The sequence below is a fragment of the Procambarus clarkii genome, chromosome 64, assembly GCF_040958095.1.
Source record: "Procambarus clarkii isolate CNS0578487 chromosome 64, FALCON_Pclarkii_2.0, whole genome shotgun sequence".
Lineage (NCBI taxonomy): Eukaryota > Metazoa > Arthropoda > Malacostraca > Decapoda > Cambaridae > Procambarus > Procambarus clarkii.
In genome coordinates, this window is record NC_091213.1 from 11,772,477 (window position 1) to 11,792,897 (window position 20,421).

General features: G+C 41.0%; 1 protein-coding gene across 7 annotated transcripts in view; it reads left to right on the forward strand.

Moving 5' to 3' along the window:
* Positions 1–15,299, forward strand: part of LOC123768993 (facilitated trehalose transporter Tret1) — a 33,588-nt gene extending 18,289 nt beyond the window's left edge. The window contains exons 1-11 of one of the 7 annotated variants that reach the window (XM_045759919.2): positions 1,144–1,302; positions 2,565–2,703; positions 3,195–3,294; positions 4,882–5,130; positions 6,096–6,224; positions 6,706–6,915; positions 7,874–8,070; positions 9,622–9,772; positions 11,546–11,689; positions 13,340–13,443; positions 13,647–15,299. In XM_045759919.2, coding sequence (XP_045615875.1) covers positions 2,602–2,703; positions 3,195–3,294; positions 4,882–5,130; positions 6,096–6,224; positions 6,706–6,915; positions 7,874–8,070; positions 9,622–9,772; positions 11,546–11,689; positions 13,340–13,443; positions 13,647–13,817 — 1,557 coding nt within the window. In that variant the 5' untranslated portion in view covers positions 1,144–1,302; positions 2,565–2,601 and the 3' untranslated portion in view covers positions 13,818–15,299. Of the gene's footprint in view, positions 1–1,143; positions 1,405–1,455; positions 2,000–2,564; positions 2,717–3,194; positions 3,295–4,881; positions 5,131–6,095; positions 6,225–6,705; positions 6,916–7,873; positions 8,071–9,621; positions 9,773–11,545; positions 11,690–13,339; positions 13,444–13,646 lie in introns of those variants that run through there. The other 6 variants (XM_045759920.2, XM_045759923.2, XM_045759922.2 and 3 more) reach the window with 6 other exon arrangements.
* The last annotated feature ends 5,122 nt before the right edge of the window (positions 15,300–20,421 follow it).

The following is a 20,421-nucleotide window of genomic DNA, read 5'->3' on the forward strand; positions in this document are numbered from 1 at the left end:
GGCTCCGGGGGTGTCATTGGAGCTTCGGGTTGTGCATGGTCGGGCTTCGGTTCGTGCATGGTTGTGATTCAGGTGATGTTTGTTCGGTTTGTTCATGCATGGCTTGCGGTTACACAACTGGTCGGGGTCCAGTTACAGAACTGGTCGGGCTCCGGTTACATAACTGTTCGTGGTATGGGAATGTCACCTAGGATTCGGGTTGTGCATGGTCGGGCTTCGATACCTGCATGGTTGTGCTTCAGGTGATGTTTGTTCGGTTTGTGCATGCTTGGCTTGCGGTTACACAACTGGTCGGGGTTCAGTTACACAACTGGTCAGGCTCTGGTTACATAACTGTTTGGGGTATGGGGGTGTCACTTGGGATTCGGGTTGTGCATGGTCGGGCTTCGGTATCTGCATGGTTGTGCTTCAGATGTTGTTTGTTCGGTTCGTTCATGCCAGGCTTGCGGTTACCCAACAGGTTGGCGTCTGGTTACACAACTGGTCGGGGTTCAGTTACACAACTGGTCGGGCTCCGGTTAAATAACTGGTCGGGCTCCGGTTAAATAACTGGTCGGGCTCCGGTTAAATAACTGGTCGGGCTCCGGTTACTTAACTGGTAGGGCTCCGGGGGTGTCACTGGAGCTTCGGGTTGTGCATGGTCGGGCTTCGGTTCGTGCATGGTTGTGCTTCAGGTGATGTTTGTTCGGTTTGTTCATGCTTGGCTTGCGGTTACACAACTGGTCGGGGTCCAGTTATAGAACTGGTCGGGGTCCACTTACACAACTGGTGGGGCTTCAGTTACACAACTTGTTGGGTTCCAGTTACAGAACTGGTCGGGCTCTGGTTACATAACTGTTTGGGCTATGGGGGTGTCACTTGGGCTTTGGTTCGTGCATGGTTGTGCTTCAGGTGATGTTTGTTCGGTTCGTTCATGCTAGTCTTGCAGTTGCAAAACTGGTTGGGGTCCGCTTACACAACTAGTCGGGCTTCGGGGTGATAATAAACTACCTCTCACTGGTTGAATAGGGGATGCTATTGAACTATCCACATTTGACGGCAAAAAATCAATGTGTGCATCTTCGGTCTAGTTGCAAATAATCCAATGAATTATTGCAGTTTTATTATTTGCACCACCATAGGGGCGACTATCCAAGTGGTTAAAAAGAGTTTAGGTTTGTAGTTAAGAGGTCGTATCCCCTACGTAAATATTTAGCCGCCCCCCTTTTGTTGACGTCTTGAGGTGGCAGGGTACAATACTGGCTGGTTCCCGTGTTGCCCTTAACAACGCCTACAACAACTTTGATGTTTAAGGCGTTAGCTGTAAATAGCCATTAGTTACGTTGCTCGTGCTTGTTGCTATTCTGGTCCCAGTGACACTGATACTGATACTGATCTCGGTTGACACTGGTATAGGTGATAATAGTATGTGTTAACACTGGTCTGTGATATGGTACTCCCCTACTTTAGCTTGCGGGGTTCAGCTCTGGCACTTTAGTTCCGCCTCTCAACTGTCAATCAACTGGTGTATAGATTTCTATGCCTACTGGGCTCTATCATAGTTACATTTGAAGCTATGTATGGAGTCAGCCTCCACCACATCACTGCCTAATGCATTCCATCTGTTAACTACTCTGACACTGAAAAAGTTCTTTTTAATGTCCCTGTGGCTACTTTGGGAAAATCAGTTTCCACCTATGTCCTCTTGTTCGCATACCACCCGTGTTAAAAATTTATCTTTATCTACCCTGTCAATTCCACCGAGAATTTTGTAGGTAGTGATCATGTCTTCCCCTAACTCTTCTGTCTTTCAGTGTTGTGAGGTTCAATTCCCTAATCTTTCCTCATAGCTCATTCCTGTCAGCTCGGTGACTAGCGTGGTGGCATACCCCTGAACGTTTTCTAAATTCGTCTTGTGATTGACTAGTGTGAACTCCACGCTGGAGCCACATATTCCTGTATTGATCTGACATATGAGGTATACAAGGTTCTGAATGATTCCTTACACAAGTTTCTGAAGGTAGTTATTTCATTGTGAAATGAATTAAGCATATAATGACCCTACCTTTATGTAGGACCCTACACCTATGCAGTCGGGTCATATCTGAATGATCCTAGGTGTGATTACCAGGCAAGACAAGATATATGGGCATGTTTTCATACACCTGTTGTATCAGTTCACCTACTGTAGCAATAAACAGGCCCCAAAAGTTAGAAAACTGTTGTGCTTTGCATCTTGGGAAACTATTATCCTGAAAGGTCTTGCCTCCTCAAATACCTTAGTCTTCTACTGTTGCTTTTCATTGTTTTATTCATCAATTAAGTTTTTATTCTCTCAAATTGATGTTTACATTATATTTTAAATAGTACATGAAGAATTCTTGTGGCAAGAAATAAAGACTCCTCTGAGTCACATTTCGTATTGTACTATATACTGTATTATCTTAAACATTGGGTATATCAGATCAACAAGTTATCATGAATAACTAAGAGAAAAATATCAGATTTTATATTAGTCAATGATATTACATCTAATACCAAGTATTTTTCAGAGCTGTAATTCACATCTCCATTGTTATTTGCAGATTAGAAGATACTGAAGTCCATTGTTATAACACTGATATGGTTGATAGTGAGAGTGAAGGGGAGTGGAGCCCCTGGGGAGCTGAGGAGGAAGAGCACGCAACGCAACCACTGATTGGCACACCTGCTTCACCATCACAGGTGAGTCCACCAGGTAACTATTTTTGGAATATATCCCACATTCTTACGTTGGAATATGTCCCATATTAGAACATTAGTACAGCTGGGCTCGTTCTTCACTCACAATCAGGAATTCTGGGTTCAAGTTCTGGGTGGGACAGAAATGGTTGGGCACATTTCCTTTCACCTAATGTCTCTTCACCTAACAGTAAACAGGTACCCAGTAATCAGTCAATTGTTTTAGATTGGTTCCTGGGACGGGTCAGTAATTCAACTGTTATGTAAACCTATGTATGTATGTACACAGGCTGCCTGTCCCCAACAAAATGAATTACAGTACTGCATTATTATACATCAGAATTTATTCATAACATTTTATACAAATTAGTTTTGGATTGAATTGAGAAAATGTACAGTAAAAATATAATTGAGACAAAAAGGTAAAAACCTAACCCAAAATTAGTGAAACATACATAGAAACTTACTCGCTTCTGTTTGTTTTTTCTTTTCAGAGAAATTTGGCAAGCGGAATGGATGACACGAGGCCAACAATACCACTTGTAGCAAGGCATTCAAAGGGACATGCTGCTCAGTATCTCACTGCCTTTGCAGGTTGGTCATACAAACATGAAGTGTTATTTGATTAGTTACTCGGTGATTGGAACATGATTAGAGCTTTGAGATATGGGTAGCAGCAAGAGAAGTTTCTGGTGAGATTTGATGGAAATTAATGTACTGAACGTGATTTTTTATATTCTACAAAATCATTGTTTAATCTTAACTTCTCAATTATTAAAATAACAAGTATTCTCCTTACATTTGCACGAAAAGAAAGTTTGTTACTTTTCTCCTTACTTAACAATTACAGCACCTTCACATCATCTAGCAGAAATAAGAGCAACTATATTAGGATGAGAATCATCAGAAAGCATTAGGACCTTGGTAAATTTAATAATTTGTACATTTGGTGGCCGGATAGAAAGGATCATTTAGAAAGAGATGCAGCTAGTGGACTGCATAAAGAAGTAATGCAGTAGTTCCTACCTGTACAAATGGATGCAAGATGCTACTGTGACAGAAATGAGAAAAATCAAGAATTAGAGCAGTAGAAATAGACAATCTGAGATCTGTGGTGTTTGGGGAATAAAGTAAACGATTAATATCCTGGAAAGATGTGGTGTACAAATTGTGGTAAATGAAAAGCTTAAAGATAATGCACTGACATGGTTGATTGGGACCCTTATCAAATACTTTAGTCCCTGCTAGATATGGATATAGAGATTGGGTGGATATAAGTAAGAGCTGCCTCGTATGGGCCAATAGGCCTTCTGCAGTTACCTTCATTCCTATGTTCTTATAGGATCTGCTGTGCATTAATCAACAGGCCTCCAATGTTCTCATGTTCTTAAGTGGTTAGGTAGACATACTAAGTGTGTAAGTAAGCATGGATTAAGTGTGAAGAGTGCACAGAATGTATGTAGTAGGCAGGCGATGAGTCACAATAACGTGGCTAAAGTATGTTGACCAGACCACACACTAGAAGGTGAAGGGACGACGACGTTTCGGTCGGTTCTGATCCATTCTCAAGTCATTCTCACAATCGACTTGAGAATGGCCCAGAATGGACCGAAACGTCGTCGTCCCTTCACCTTCTATTATGTAGTAGGGTACAAGGTTATGTGGTAGCAGTTTGTGGCCTTAATCTAATCATCTGGCACCTCTCTTCCTATGAAATAAAATTAATGGAACATTACAAGTCAGTAGGCAGTGGTTATGCTAGGTACTAAAGCATTGGTTGTGAGATAGTTGAATATTATTAAATTGCTTCCAATGAAAAGATTATAAACAGGATATGTTGATGAGTGCATCATTGAATTATATAAAAAGATTTACCTGATTTACCTGAGGGCCAGTAACCCTAGTGGCCTCGACGAGGACTGGAAGTCGGCAGCTTGTCAAAGGTCCCCTCATTTGCCTTGTTTTTTTCCAGGTGGAAAAGAGCCCTAAAAGATGGAGATGTAGTGAGCATGAATAAGAAAGAATAAAAGAAATGGGTGTCTTTATGCCTTATTGGATTGCAAAATTAAATGGATTATAGTAATTAATGAATTGAGTAAATTTTACATCATTGGAATTGTATGCATGAATTGATTGCTTTCTCAGCTTGTCCATCTAATACTGCACTAACATTGTCATTAGCTACCATGGGTGCCCTGGCTGCTGGGACTGTGTTGGGCTACTCATCTCCAGCTGGTCCTAAATTAATGTCTAATACAACCACTGGACCGCTGCATCTGACCACGGAACAAAATATGTGGTTCTCATCATCAATGAACTTGGGAGCTCTGATGGGGGGTCCTGTTGGTGGCCTGTGTCTTGGTGTTTTAGGTAGACGAGGCACAATGCTGGCTTCCACGGTACCCTTTGTCGCTGGATGGCTTCTTATTGGTACGTGCAACTGTTGACTTATATGCTCTGTATCTTTCTTTAACTATTGAGCATAAGTTGTATTATGCATGTATTTTCTGTATTGTACATACTATGGTGTAATTTAATTTCTGGTGTAATCTGGTTTCTGGTGTAATTTATAGTTATAAAATGCCAGTTGTTGTGGTGTACTGTCTTTCTATAATTTATATATTTTATAATATTTTTTTTCTTTCAATGGTTTTAATACACACTACCATCTCCTGAAATTTAGTCCAAAAATCAGTCACTCTAGTGAAGAAATACATTATCTTATCTTTGCCATTTATACAATAGTTTGCAAATGTCATGTTTCAAAAGCTTCTCTCTCATATTCTTTGGCAGACTTGTGTGAGGTCCATGATATTTTTTTATATTCAAAAGTCTTCAGCCTTTCCTCATAGCTCTGGCATCTATTTTGTTTTACATGTCTTTGGATTTATCCATCCACTTTGACTGATTGTAATGTGATGATCTTCTTACAGTATTGATCTTGAATCCCAAATGATATAAGAATTTGGGCACTATTCCTTCACTCCATCCTCATATCTCGGCTCTTTTTCTGTCTTCATATTACTTACGGTTTTTCTTGATAATTACCTTACAGGTTTCTATTTTGCTCATACATTAGTTGTGGGCCTCATACTACAGCTGCATGTTCCACTATAGTTCTGATTTGGATTTTAAATATTGTAATAGTTTTAGAATTTGTGTATTTTATGGATATCTTTAAACTTGACAAAATAAAGTATGGTGATAAGTTTAAAAATTCTATCATGTAATCTGTAAGCCTTATTGCCTACTTCCACTCTCCTCCATTTCAATTACAGTACTTGACATATCTCTATAGTTGATCTTTTCTACATTTACCATACTTAGTTTGCCTTAGGCCTTTGAATGGGTTTTTGTTTATTTCAACAGTAATTAATTACACCGTATATTCTCAGCATTTGCACAAAACTTCGGAATGCTGATGACCGGACGCATTGTAACAGGACTTTGTGCTGGTATTACTTCCCTCGTTGTTCCTACATATATTGGAGAATTTGCTTCAGCTGATGTAAGAGGGACTCTAGGTGAGTTACTTTGTTCTTTTGAGGAGTACAGTATTTTTTTCTCAAGCTGGTCACTCATATTCATTAGATATACAAATTAATATTCTTTTATTTGAAATCCTGTATTTTAATTATTCATCCATTAACAAGGTGTTCTGCAACTTTATCTCATCAACAGCAAGAGCATATGTTTGTCCTAGATATTATACTTTCTTCTGTTTTATTGTGTTACTTTTTATAGCTAAACAGTTGCTGCTACACTGAGATTTTTGGTATGCTCTTGCTTGACTAATAGCACATGTGCTTGCTTAACCGAAAGCACATGGGTTTGTGAAACATTTTAATGAAATAATTCCGATATTTTGTATCATTAAATGGTGAAAACCCTACGATAAATGTTTTTAATGTGTAAATTTAATACTGTATTCATAGGTTGAAGAGCATTGAAACAATAACCATGGAAGTTATTAAATTAGTCTTCTTATTTTCTTTCCCCTCACAGGTAGTGGGTTCCAGTTGATGATAACAATTGGTGTGATGTACGCCTATGCATTTGGAGCACTTGTCTCAACTTGGCAGCTTCTTGCAGGATTGTGTATAATTCCTTCTGCCCTCTATTGTATACTTATGCTCTTTGCAAAAGAGTCTCCATATTTCCTTCTCTCTAAAGGAAAAGAAGAGCAAGCTGCAGCAGCTCTTCAGTTCTTCAGAGGTAATGGAAACTATGCTCTGCATTATTGTGTTTTATATTCCCATGCACTGTTTCCCCATTGTTGGTGACAGTATGCCTGTTGGGCTCATCAAGGTTCCCTAGCCACCCTCAGCCACCTAACTAGTTACTAGCCAGATTTAACAGAATTTAATTCACTGACCGAGTGGTGCACACATGGTGACTGATTGTGAGAAGACGTTGGGAATATGTCTGAACAGTGTATCGGAAGTAATAGGAAACAAGACTAGATGTAATCAATTTGACCTCCACTGCTTCACGGCTATACCCACTTTTGGGACGGGCTTCAGGAGTCATCCTCTGTGAAAAATCCAGAGCTGGTGTGTCTATGGCAGTTCGTTGTTGACTTCGACCTCGTTCTGGCAGCTCCTGCGATGGCGCTGGAACCAAGCGTATTGGTGGTTGCCTTTCCATTGGACAATTTCAGTGACGTGGAGAGGGAGGGGGACCTGCTGCATGGGTAACAGCTTCTCCTCCATATCAACCTACTCAGACTTTGTGCCCTGGAGAGGACACTCCTGCCTAGGCAACCAGAGCCCAACTCCATAGTCTCCCGAGACTGCAGGAGGCCTACTTCTACTACTATGAATGAAATGAATGCACAATGAAATCTCAAGACTATGATGATTCTATGAATAAATGCTAAGGCTGCATGATAGAATAAAACCCACGACATTGTTTACGGTGGGTTGCTGTGTTGTGTGCGTTATTGGAATGTGACAGTACTGGTTCCGCATGATGATGAAATATGTAGTGTTGAAGATAAGGTAACTGAATGAGGTATTTCTTTTGTTATCTTTGATGTTCTTTACCCATTTGCTCTTCTATTTCCTCTGGGCTGATGCCTCCCCATCACATGGAATTGGGAGACTGGCAGTGAAGAATGAAGAAATGTATAATTCAGTTCATTACAATGATATCCAATGCTTTTACCTCACAGGTAAGGATTGCAATGCTCAAACAGAATTAGACCTGATGCGGCAGTCCTTAGAAGATGCTCGGCTTAACAAGGCAACACTGAAGGACCTCGCAAAGCCTTACATCTTCAAGCCTCTCATGATCTCGCTTGCCCTTATGTTCTTCCAGCAGTTCTCTGGGGTTAATTCTGTTCTCTTCAACTTGACCACCATATTTAGTGTGAGTTATGTATTAAATGTAATAGTTTTTTAAGAACTTCTATGCTATCCAAATAATTACAACGTAGCCTCCAGATATGATAGTACCTATATAGTTATAGGTTGAATGTACAAAATACGAACTCTTACACACACAAACATTACATGAATTGGACCACACGTTAATTTTGTTGAGGGTCCAAGAATGAGGGTAACAAAGAAGCCTAATCTTTCCTAGGCCTAATATAGTATTGTACTATATTTGTGTTTTAAATTTGACTTAAGATTATGTATATTTAGGTTGGATTGATTATTAGGCCTAAAACAGGCAAGTTTAAATGCAATGTTTGTTTTGCACTTTAGTACTGTACAGGTATATGAATACATTAGTACAAAATGTGGATTTTTTAGGGCTGCAGTTGTCCATATTTTATACATTCTATCCACAGTCACTATAGGGACAGACATATTCTCTGGAGGATAGGTTAAATATTTGACTACAATGTCTAAACAAATTCCTGGATTCGTGTTGAATTGGTAGGGTGCTTTCCACCTTGTAACTTGTTTCTGAAATATGGATCAAATTATACTTAAAGTAATAAGTATACACTGTATATTAATATCTTTTTATATTTTAAATGTACTTGGATGTAACAGTAAAAAATCAGTTAGATTCGAAATTTGCTTATAATGTATTGAATATAATCCATTCATTATTGAATTTTTGTGCCCCATACATATACTTATTGCAACCAAGGTTTTAATAATTATAATAATAATAATTCATTGTCAGGGAACAGACAGGCAGTTAATACATGCAGTACATGTTAGTCTTATATCGAGGTCCTCCCCAGGGTTGAATTACTGACCCTTTCCGAGGATGCAGCCCCACAACAAGCTGACAAACTCCTGGGTACCCATTTACTGCTTGGTAAACAGGAGCATTAGGTGATCGGAAATGCACCCAGCCATTTCTGTCCCGCCCGGGATTCGAACCCAGAATTCTCGATTGTGAGTCGAAAATGAAGCCGACTGTACTACCGGGACCCCTTCAGAGGTACAGCATTTGCAAATGAAATGCTTATTGCTTTTTAGTTAACTTAAATTTACCCACCAGGTATCTTTGTAGTTCAATGGAGCCTCATTGGGGTTTAATACAATAAAACAGAACTCCTAGAAAGCTATAAATCTTTTGTTATTGGAGCTAACTTTAGTCACATGAAGCAAAGAGTCTACGTAATCGATGCCACTTCAATTCACCAGATCGATACGACATAGCCACACCCTCATATCATATTTTGTAACAATGTTTAGTATTCTTATGCCTTTTGTAGTATATACTATATTATTAGAAAATACAGATTTTATTTTAAAGAAAGTTTTAGATCTGGTAACTAACCACTTTTGGTGCATGGCCTATGACCAAAAAACCATCACTAAATTCTAAGTTCACGGTACATTATTATCATAAAATTGACTAAGTTATAATTTTGCATCTAATGTGGAATTTGTACTTCAAATTTATTGTTACTCACTAGTTTTGAATCCATAATAATGAAGTTAACTTCACCAGGATGCAGGATCTACTATATCTGATAACATGAGCTCCATCATCATTGGAGTCGTACAAGTGGCCTCAACTTTCCTGGCTACTGTACTCATGGACAAGGCTGGCAGGAGGTTGCTTCTGATTGTTTCAGCATCCTTCATGGCACTCTCTCTTGGTCAGTGTACATTACTTTGCATACTTTATTATCTACTGTACTTCACATAATAATCATGTTCCATTCCTGTTGGATATATGAACACGAAACTTCACAATACAAGTGTTATTGAGTACCCAAACAGACTTTTGTACCCCTTATATGGATTTGTATAAAAAAATAATTATGAAAATTACTTGATAATATGCAAGTTTAATTCACCCTACACTAATCAAGTCCAGACTGTTAATAATAATCATGTCAAATTTAATTTAATTTGATTGAGCAACTACAAAGGTATTGTGGAAAAAATAGTCTGTTGACTGTAAACAGAAATCCAGTTCATACCCCATTTTGGGCCTTTAGCACATTCAGATTAAATTTTCCTTTTTTAATATAAATACAGTAGTTGTAATAGTCATAGTAAACTTAATCTTAAGGGAAACAAAATGAATCATAGTCTGCAAAATGAATCATAATTTCTACATTGCTTCAACAATTTGTTTTTATTCTCTTGTACTTCACATTGGTTTGTGAGTCTCCACTCCCTTCCACGTCATTATCAATTATTTTCCGTTATACAGTCTCCCTATTCTTGACTTCCTCTTATCTTCACAACTTTGGTATGATATACTTAATTATTTATACCAGGATATTTTTGCCCCTCTTTAGTTTTAGACAAATGAAACCTTAATTCTAACTGAGTTACAGCCATTGAAAATCAAAATGAAAAAAATCAACTCAGTGTTGTGTAGCATGGTTCAGAGAACAGATATGGATAAAAATAATTAACATTATCTGATGCTGATACTCAGTGTTGTGTAGCATGGTTCAGAGAACAGATATGGATAAAAATAATTAACATTATCTGATGCTGAAACAAATGAGTGATATGATGACATTTAAGCCTATGGGCAGGCATTGGAACTGGTTAGGTTTTTTACCACCATGTAAATGCAAATCATTTATTTTGGAATGTATGTGTTGTCCCTCTACTACAAAGGGGTAAAAATAAGATTTGTTTCACAGGTGAGTTATGCTGTACTAGACAAATTTAAATAAAAGTAATTTAAGTATGAATAAGCAGGTGTAAAAGTAAACATGATTGTTTACTTTTTTACTGGTTTACTGGTTTTTTATGAGATTGGCCTGACAAGAGCTTTGAAGAGTAAAAAGAATTAAAAGCAGTATCTGATGAACAAAATATGAATTTACCTTGCATATTGTCAAACTTGTGTGAAAATATTATTTTAAGGTAATCAGCATTTCAAAGACTGGTTGTGTGGGATAGAAAATTATTAAAAACTTCCTAATTATGCTGGGAGGATAGGTATATAATATGGAGATGCCTGTTTGAGGGTCCTGGTAGTACAGTCGGGTTCGTTCCCGACACGAGACAGAAATGATTGGGCACATTTCCTTTCACCTAATGCTTCTGTTCACCTAGCATTGAGTAGATACTCAGGAGTTAGTCAGCTTGTTGTGGGGTTTTATCCTGGACTGGGTCAGTAATTTGGCCTTGAGGAATGACCTTGATAAAAGGTTTATGAATACAGGTGCACTCTGGCTTCCTGTTCCCCGACACAATGATTTATTAATTAGGAATTATATTTGTTAATGAGAGAGTGGGTGTAAACTATTTCTAGCAGTATTGCTGCATTATGCAGATGAAAGAGTTTCCACCTTGGCTATCCTATATCCTCTATGCTGCCTTGAGCTATTAATTATTTAAAGAACATATAGTCCTTCTTTGCTATCAAGTTGAGACTGCTATTTGTCACTTATATTTTTCAGTTGCGCTTGGAGAGTTCTTCTATGAAAAGATGGAAGACAAGACATGGGCGGTAAACAAGTTGGGTTGGTTGCCTCTCACCTCACTCATCATCTTCATTACAGCTTTCTCAATTGGCTATGGCCCCATTCCCTGGCTCATGATAGGTAAATTTTGGATTTGTAAACTGTCTTGCACGTGAATCTTGTTAAATTTGAATGAAATGTTAGCACTTTGATAACAACCTCGATAATGATCTTCATGCATACACATATATGTGTAGACTGACCTTTACACTGACTTCCATGCATATACAGGTATGTAAAGACTAACCTCAACAATAACCTCCATGTATACCCAGGAATATGAAGATCAACCTCATAAAATTACCTCCATGTATAACGCAGGTATGATATATGGAGATTAAACTTAACTGGTTATGACTAAGTATTTGCCTACCTGTGTTTTTATCCATGGCAACTTGATACAGTACAGAGTTTTACATTATTTTGCATGGGTCAGTTTTACAGAGTACTGGTTCAGTTTTATTTTTTAAACCTGAAGGGAATTCTTGCTGCCTTCAGCAGTCCTCCTGGTAAGGGTCTCTTCCATCCATAGGTGTATTCCATCTTATTAGGTATAGATGGTCTGTGAATAAACTTGAGCCCCCAGTCTTACCAGCATGCTTATTTTGTTTCAGCTAATCTGAGTGTTATTGGGCTAAATGTCACAGTTTTGGGTTGATTTTGGCTCATTGCAGACTCCCTTCTTTTACTTATAGCATTTGGTAGTGTTTTCTCGTAAACTTGCAAGTCTCGGTTTCTGTACAGAAAGGGTGCTTGTAGTTCCATGCTTCTGGGGTACTCAGTCACCCCTTAGGTGGCCAGGAACTGCCATGGGTATTTTGAAGACTGAGTCTATGTTTTTTTACTGTTTGATGAGGATTTGTTAGAAAATCCTGAGCACAAATTGGAACTATCTGCTCTTGCAGCTATGAAGTTGGGGGAGTGGTCTTTTCTTCCCAGGAAGAATATGAGGCTCCTGTTAGCAGCGTCTTTGTTTTACCACTAGTTTAGAGTGAAATTTTGCTACAGATGTTAGAGTAATGAGGTCCCTGGGTTTCTGTTTGAAGCATCTTTGATGCTGTATCCTATTCACAGTCTAATTTTAATGCCTCTTTTTTTTCTGACATTTGTAACATAGGGGTGATCTGGTGCTTAACAGGTTGCATCAGTCCTACCTTCTTGATGTCGTTGTCCTCCACTATTGTAGTTTGTTGACATCAAGACTTGGAGGTATTGGAGGGTGAACCTTACTTTGTATCTTTAGGGAGCAACATTAGGAAGCCTTGCACAGTAAGGAGCTTTCCATCAACACTGAATCTTTATTGTTGTTTCTTTCTCCAATGCTGGTATTTAAGGTTTCTGTCATATTGGACAGTAATACTGACAGGTTAGTATGTTCATGAAAGATGGTTAATTTATGTATGTAAATTCTTAAAACTTACAAATGATTGGAAATAACAAAATTACAGTGTATTTATTATTTTGTTTACTTGTTTATTTTACCTGGTGTAATGAATGTTTAAGTGAGTGAAATTTATATAATGTGCAATATATTTTTATTTGTTTCTGGAATTTCTTAAACCATTTTCTCTCAATAATGTTGGATCTAACACAGCATGCTCATTACTGTGCTGAAAATTGAATTATTCACTTTTTCACCACTTACTGAATGTTGAAAATGTATAATGTATATGCAGCATATGCAATATAATATATTCACAATGCAATTAAATCTCTTGTTATCTTTCCTAGGTGAGCTCTTTTCACCCAATGTGAAGGAGGCTGCTGGAAGTTTTGCTACTATGTTCAACTGGAGTTTAGCATTTGTGGTCACCTTAACCTTTGTTCCACTCCAAGTAAGCTTGATAAACACTTATTTAAGGGTGATATACTTGATACATAAATATGTAGTACTGTACCAAATATTTGTAGTAAAGTAAATACAAAATAAAATAATCGATCAAATTGTCATTGTTAGTAATTAATTTTGGCAATGGGAAATACTATGAAACATTATTATTCATACTCGCATTGATGTTTTGCCTTATTCTTCCCACAGACGGCCTTGGGGACCTATGGAGTGTATTGGCTGTATGCTAGTATATGTGTTGTCAACCTCGTGTTCTGCGTGACCATTGTGCCCGAGACCAAGGGCAAGACATTGGAAGAAATAAATGCATACTTTGGTGGTCCTTCTTCTATAGGTATCACAAATGCTCCCGAGAATTAATTAAACTAAGGTGGTTGTATGCTATGATGATAGTATATACAAATATATTACAATATATTGTGACTTCATATGGTTATTGTTGTGATTTTCATAAATAGGTAAAATCTTTATTGTTTAGTTTAAAGTGATTGGCTTGTTAACAAATTGCATTTATTTTATTGTACAGTGTAGGTACCTGGTAATCTATTTATTAAAACACAGTGATTCTTTTTTAATAGTTGGCTTGATATTTCTTGCAAGTCTGCCCGATTCTGATCATGTTTGATTTGAATTACATGCCCAAACTTGTTAAATATACAGTATACATATATTAAATTTTGTTGCTTATTCAGCTTATGCCAACTATGATGGTTAAAGTGAAAAAGTTATATAAGCAAGAATATATATATAATAATGTGTGTAAATCATGAAAAATCAACGTGTGATTAAAAATGTGAGTGTCAGACCACAGAGGAAGAATTGAAACAGGAATTTCCTAAAGTACTTTCGTATATTAATACATTTTCAGAAGGAGTGGAATATATCTCCTTCTGAAGATGTATTAATATACGAAAGTACTTAAGGAAATTCCTGTTTCAATTCTTCTTCCGTGGTCTGACACTGTCATATAATATATATATATTTATTTCTTATTTGTTGTTTTATCTTAACTAAGTTGTAAAATAAAAAAATTATAATCTCCATTATTTAGTCGAGTTTCTAACGCTCATTCATTTTCTTTTTATTTTTTTTAATTTCTTTCCCTATATGCCACCAAGCATTAGTTGACACATCTTTTCTTTTTCTCTTTAGTATTTCAGGTCAAAATTTGATATACTGTAGTACAAATAAAAGGACAGTCATTATCATATTAATGAATATACCAATATTGAGCATCATTCAATAAATAGAATAAGTATTGCATTTGAGTCTTTTGCACTTGTATACTATATGTTTTATAGTAAAATCAACACCAAAGGAAAGAAATTATCAGCTATTTAATAAGTAATGTGTTGCTCTCTCTAAATACAGGCACTGATATTATTTTTAATTTCTCCAATGCAGACGAGGAATCACAATAACATAGCTGAAATATATTGACCAAACCACACACTAGAAATTGAAGGGACGATGACGTTTCGGTTCGTCCTGGACCATTCTCAGGTCGATTGTGTGATCGATACACAATCGACTTGAGAGAATGGTCCAGGACGGACTGAAACGTCGTTGTCCCTTCACTTTCTAGTGTGTGGTTTAGTCAACATAATTTCTCCAATGTCACAGCTTTCATGCATTCCATGTATATTCCAATTAATTCCATAATGTCTTTTTACACACAACTTTGTAAATCATTTACAAACTATATTTTAATGGTGAAGATCTGACAATCAGAGACACATTTCTCTAAGATACCTGTGATAAAATCTCCTTGTACAATAGATAGTCTTTGGTATGGTGACAAAATGTATGGTCTGTTTTATGTAATAAAAGGTTTTTGTTTTTTCTGATTGTTTCATAACATTGTAGCGAGTAGATTATCCCAATAATATACTTGCTCCAAATGCATTGTTAATATTCCTGTCAACCTTTGGAGATGAATGAGGCGAGGCGTTGCCCGGGCAACACGGTGAGGTGTTGCCCGAGCATATAAGCAGTCTCCGTGGTGTAGTGGTAAGACACTCGCCTGGCGTTCCGCGAGCGCTATGTCATGGGTTCGTATCCTGGCCGGGGAGGATTTACTGGGCGCAATTCCTTAACTGTAGCCTCTGTTTAACGCAACAGTAAAATGTGTACTTGGATGAAAAAACGATTCTTCGCGGCAGGGGATCGTATTCCAGGGACCGTAGGATTAAGGACTTGCCCGAAACGCTACGCGTACTAGTGGCTGTACAAGAATGTAACAACTCTTGTATATATCTCAAAAAAAAAAAAAAAAAAAAAAAAAAAAAAAGCAGCGGAGTAGTGAACATTGGCTAGTCTACTTTCAAGTGTGGTCTAGAGCAGACACTTGCGAGATACTGTACCGACGCTCAGTGCGCTCAACTCACACCAAAGTATCACCTGTGTACTTCTGTATATTCGACCAAATATATATATAGTATCTTAGTGTCTGTGTTTGTCACCATACTTTACGTAACAATAGAACCGTTACATTGTTGACCCAGTGAGTGAAAAAGAACACCTAGTCACAAACTAGATCTTCTTCTATAGGTCTACATGGATTTATCTACCAGGTTTCCAGCATACAACGCAGATGAGCCAGAATTTTGGTTCATGCAGATGGAGGCTATTTTCGACCTTCACGAAATTTCGACTGAGAAAGCCCGATATGCCTGTACCCTGCCAACACTTCCCTCGGAGGCTATGCACACTGCCTCCGCTGTCATCACCGCGCCATCACCGGACACCTGGACGTAGACTGCATTGAAGGCCGCTCTTCTAAAGGCAGCAATGAAACGCCGCATTCAACAAAGGGACCAACTCCTCACTGACAAAAGATTAGCAGACAAAACACCAGCTCAGCTTCTGCGGCATATTCAGTATGTGATGCATACTGCAACTGGCCCAGCCCCCAGCGAGATTGTGAGATCACTGTGGATACAACTCTGTCCAAAACACATTCAACCGGCCCTATTCAGTATGGCTGACGACACCCCATTAGCCCAGCTGGCTACACTGGCAGACCGGCTTCATACAACGTCTGATAACGTTACGCTGTCCCACCTCAGTGATACACAGCAGACTACAGACACCCAACAACTCGACGTCCTCCAGAACCGGCATTTCTTCCACCCAGGGAAAACGTACCATGCGAATCCAGTATCAGTCTCTAGGCAACAGCGAGAACGTCGGGGAGAGCTTTGTTCTTACCACCAGAAGTTCGGACACCAAGCCCGCAACTGTAGGGCTCCTTGTTCCTGGTCGGGAAACTACTTCGGCGGGGACTGTTAACGGCCAGTGACCCCGCCATTTCAAACACTACACTGCTCTACATATCTGACGTCATAACCAAACGCCGTTTCCTCGTTGACACAGGTGCAGCAACTAGCGTGTTGCCTCCCCCACTGGTCAAACCAACCCGTACTCCTGGTTTGGACTTACGAGCCACCAATGGTACGTCCGTCCGTACATATGGGACCCGCGCCCTGGTTCTCGAGTTCGCCTCTCTGGGTCGCTTTGCGTGGACTTTCCTCATAGCGGATGTGGAACAACCCATTCTTGGATGGGATTTCCTGCAACACCATCGACTTATGGTGGATCCCGCAGGTGCAGTACTTCGAGCCTCTCCTAGTACCTCTACACAAGTTAACATCGCCACCCCAGTCGCATCTACGGAACTTCAAGCACTCCTGGATGAATTCAAAGATGTGACCCAACCCGCCAGCCCTCGACCAGAGGTGCAACATACGATTACGCATCACATTACTACAACGGGAGCACCTACCTTCGCCAGACCACGCCGCCTGGCACCGGAACGACTGGCGGTAGCACGTGCTGAATTCAATAAGCTACAGGAGGCGGGAATAATCCGCCCTTCGAACAGTCCATGGGCTTCACCTCTCCATATGGTCCCGAAAACAGCCCCAGGGGAATGGCGCCCTTGCGGAGACTACAGGGCTCTCAACGTTCGCACTCTGCCGGATCGCTACCCAATACCACACATCCAGGATTTCTCACAGGGATTGAGCAACGCAACCGTTTTTTCGAAAATTGACCTTGTGCGGGCATTTCACCAGATCCCTGTGGAACCGGCAGACATTCCGAAAACAGCGATCACAACACCTTTTGGACTGTTTGAATTCGTCCGGATGCCTTTTGGTCTACGGAATGCAGCCCAGACATTCCAACGCTTCATCGACCAAGTAGTTAAGGACCTTCCTTTTTGCTACGCCTACATTGACGATCTGCTGGTGGCCAGTACATCACCAACAGAACATCTGCTACACCTCCGACTCCTTCTCACCCGTCTGCGCAACTTCGGCTTGCAGCTCAACTCCGAGAAGTGTATTTTCCATGTTCCAGACTGGATTTCTTGGAACACCGTGTGTCAGCAGCAGGGGTCCAACCACTAGAGAAGAAAATCGAGGCAATCAAGGAATTCCCGCGCCCATCTACTCCAAAGAAGTTGCAAGAATTTCTTGGTGTAGTGAATTTTTGCCCGCAAGCTGCGAAAATCGCATAGTTTTTGGCCGCTAGCGGCGAAAATCGCGCGGTTTTTGGCCGGTAGCGGCGAAAATCGCGCAATTTTTGCCCGCCAGCTGAAAAATCGCATAGTTTCTGGCCGCTAGCGGCGAAAATCGCGCGAATTTCGCCGCTACCTACCAAAAATCGACCGATTTTGGCCGCTAGCGGCCAAAAAAGACCCTATTTTCGCCGCTAGCGGCCAAAAATGAGGCGATTTTTGCCGCTAGCGGCCAAAAACGTGCAAATTTCACCGCTAGCGGCCAAAAATCGTGCGAATTTCGCCGCTAGCGGCCAAAAATCGCGCGATTTTCGCCGCTAGCGGCCAGAAACTATGCGATTTTTCAGCTGGCGGGCAAAAATTGCGCGATTTTCGCCGCTACCGGCCAAAAACCGCGCGATTTTCGCCGCTAGCGGCCAAAAACTATGCGATTTTCGCAGCTTGCGGGCAAAAATCGCGATTTTCGCAGCTACCGGCCAAAAATAGCGCGATTTTCGCCGCTAGCGCCCAAAAACCGTGCGATTTTCGCCGCTAGCGGCCAAAAATCGGGCGATTTTTGCCGCTAACGGCAGAAAACCGCGCTATTTTCGACGCTAGCGGCCAGAAACCATGCGAATTTTGCAGCTGGCGAGCAAAAATCGCGCGAATTTCGCCGCTACCTGCCAAAAATCGACCGATTTTCGCCGCTAGCGGCCAAAAAAGGGGCTATTTTCGCCGCTAGCGGCCAAAAACGGGGCGATTTTCGCCGCTAGCGGCCAAAAATCGTGCAAATTTCGCCGCTAGCGGCCACAAATCGTGCGAATTTCGCCGCTAGCGGCCAAAAGTCGCGCGATTTTTGACGCTAGCGGCCAGAAACTATGCGATTTTTGCAGCTGGCGGGCAAAAATAGCGCAATTTTCGCCGCTACCGGCCAAAAACCGCGCGATTTTCGCCGCTAGCGGCCAAAAATCGGGCGATTTTTGCCGCTAACGGCAGAAAACCGCGCTATTTTTGACGCTAGCGGCCAGAAACCATGCGATTTTCGCAGCTGGCGGGCAAAAATCGCGATTTTCGCAGCTACCGGCCAAAAATAGCGCGATTTTCGCCGCTAGCGGCCAAAAACCGTGCGATTTTCGCCGCTAGCGGTCAAAAATCGGGCGATTTTTGCCGCTAATGGCCGAAAACCGCGCTATTTTCGACGCTAGCGGCCAGAAACCATGCGATTTTTGCAGCTGGCGGGCAAAAATCGCGCGAATTTTCCCGCTACCTGCCAAAAATCGACCGATTTTCGCCGCTAGCGGCCAAAAAAGGGGCTATTTTCGCCGCTAGCGGCCAAAAACGGGGCGATTTTCGCCGCTAGCGGCCAAAAATCGTGCAAATTTCGCCGCTAGCGGCCACAAATCGTGCGAATTTCGCCGCTAGCGGCCAAAAGTCGCGCGATTTTTGACGCTAGCGGCCAAATGTCGCGCGATTTTTGACGCTAGCGGCCAAAAACGGGGCGATTTTCGCCGCTACCGGCCAAAAATCGTGCAAATTTCGCCGCTAGTTGCCAAAAATCGTGCGAATTTCGCCGCTAGCGGCCAAAAGTCGCGCGATTTTTGACGCTAGCGGCCAGAAACTATGCGATTTTTGCAGCTGGCGGGCAAAAATAGCGCGATTTTCGCCGCTACCGGCCAAAAACCGCGCGATTTTCGCCGCTAGCGGCCAAAAACCATGCGATTTTCGCACCTGGCGGGCAAAAATCGCGATTTACGCCGCTACCGGCCAAAAATAGCGCGATTTTCGCCGCTAGCGGCCAAAAACCGTGCGATTTTCGCCGCTAGCGGCCAAACATCGGGCGATTTTTGCCGCTAACGGCCGAAAACCGCGTTATTTTCGACGCTAGCGGCCAAAAACCATGCAATTTTTGCAGCTGGGGGGCAGAAATCGCGCGAATTTCGCCGCTACCGGCCAAAAATCGCGTGATTTTCGCCGCTAGCGGCCAAAAACTATGCGATTTTCGCCGCTAGCGACCAAAAATCGCGCGATTTTCGCCGCTAGCGGCCAGAAACTATGCGATTTTTGCAGCTGGCATGCAAAAATAGCGCGATTTTCGCCGCTACCGGCCAAAAACCGCGCGATTTTCGCCTCTAGCGGCCAAAAACAATGCAATTTTCGCAGCTGGCGGGCAAAAATCGCGATTTTCGCCGCTACCGGCCAAAAATAGCGCGATTTTCGCCGCTAGCGGCCAAAAACCGTGCGATTTTCGCCGCTAGCGACCAAAAGTCGGGCGATTTTTGCCGCTAATGGCCGAAAACCGCGTTATTTTCGACGCTAGCGGCCAGAAACCATGCGATTTTTGCAGCTGGCGGGCAAAAATCGCGCGAATTTCGCCGCTACCTACCAAAAATCGACCGATTTTCGCCGCTAGCGGCCAAAAATGAGGCGATTTTTGCCGCTAGCGGCCAAAAATCGCGCGATTTT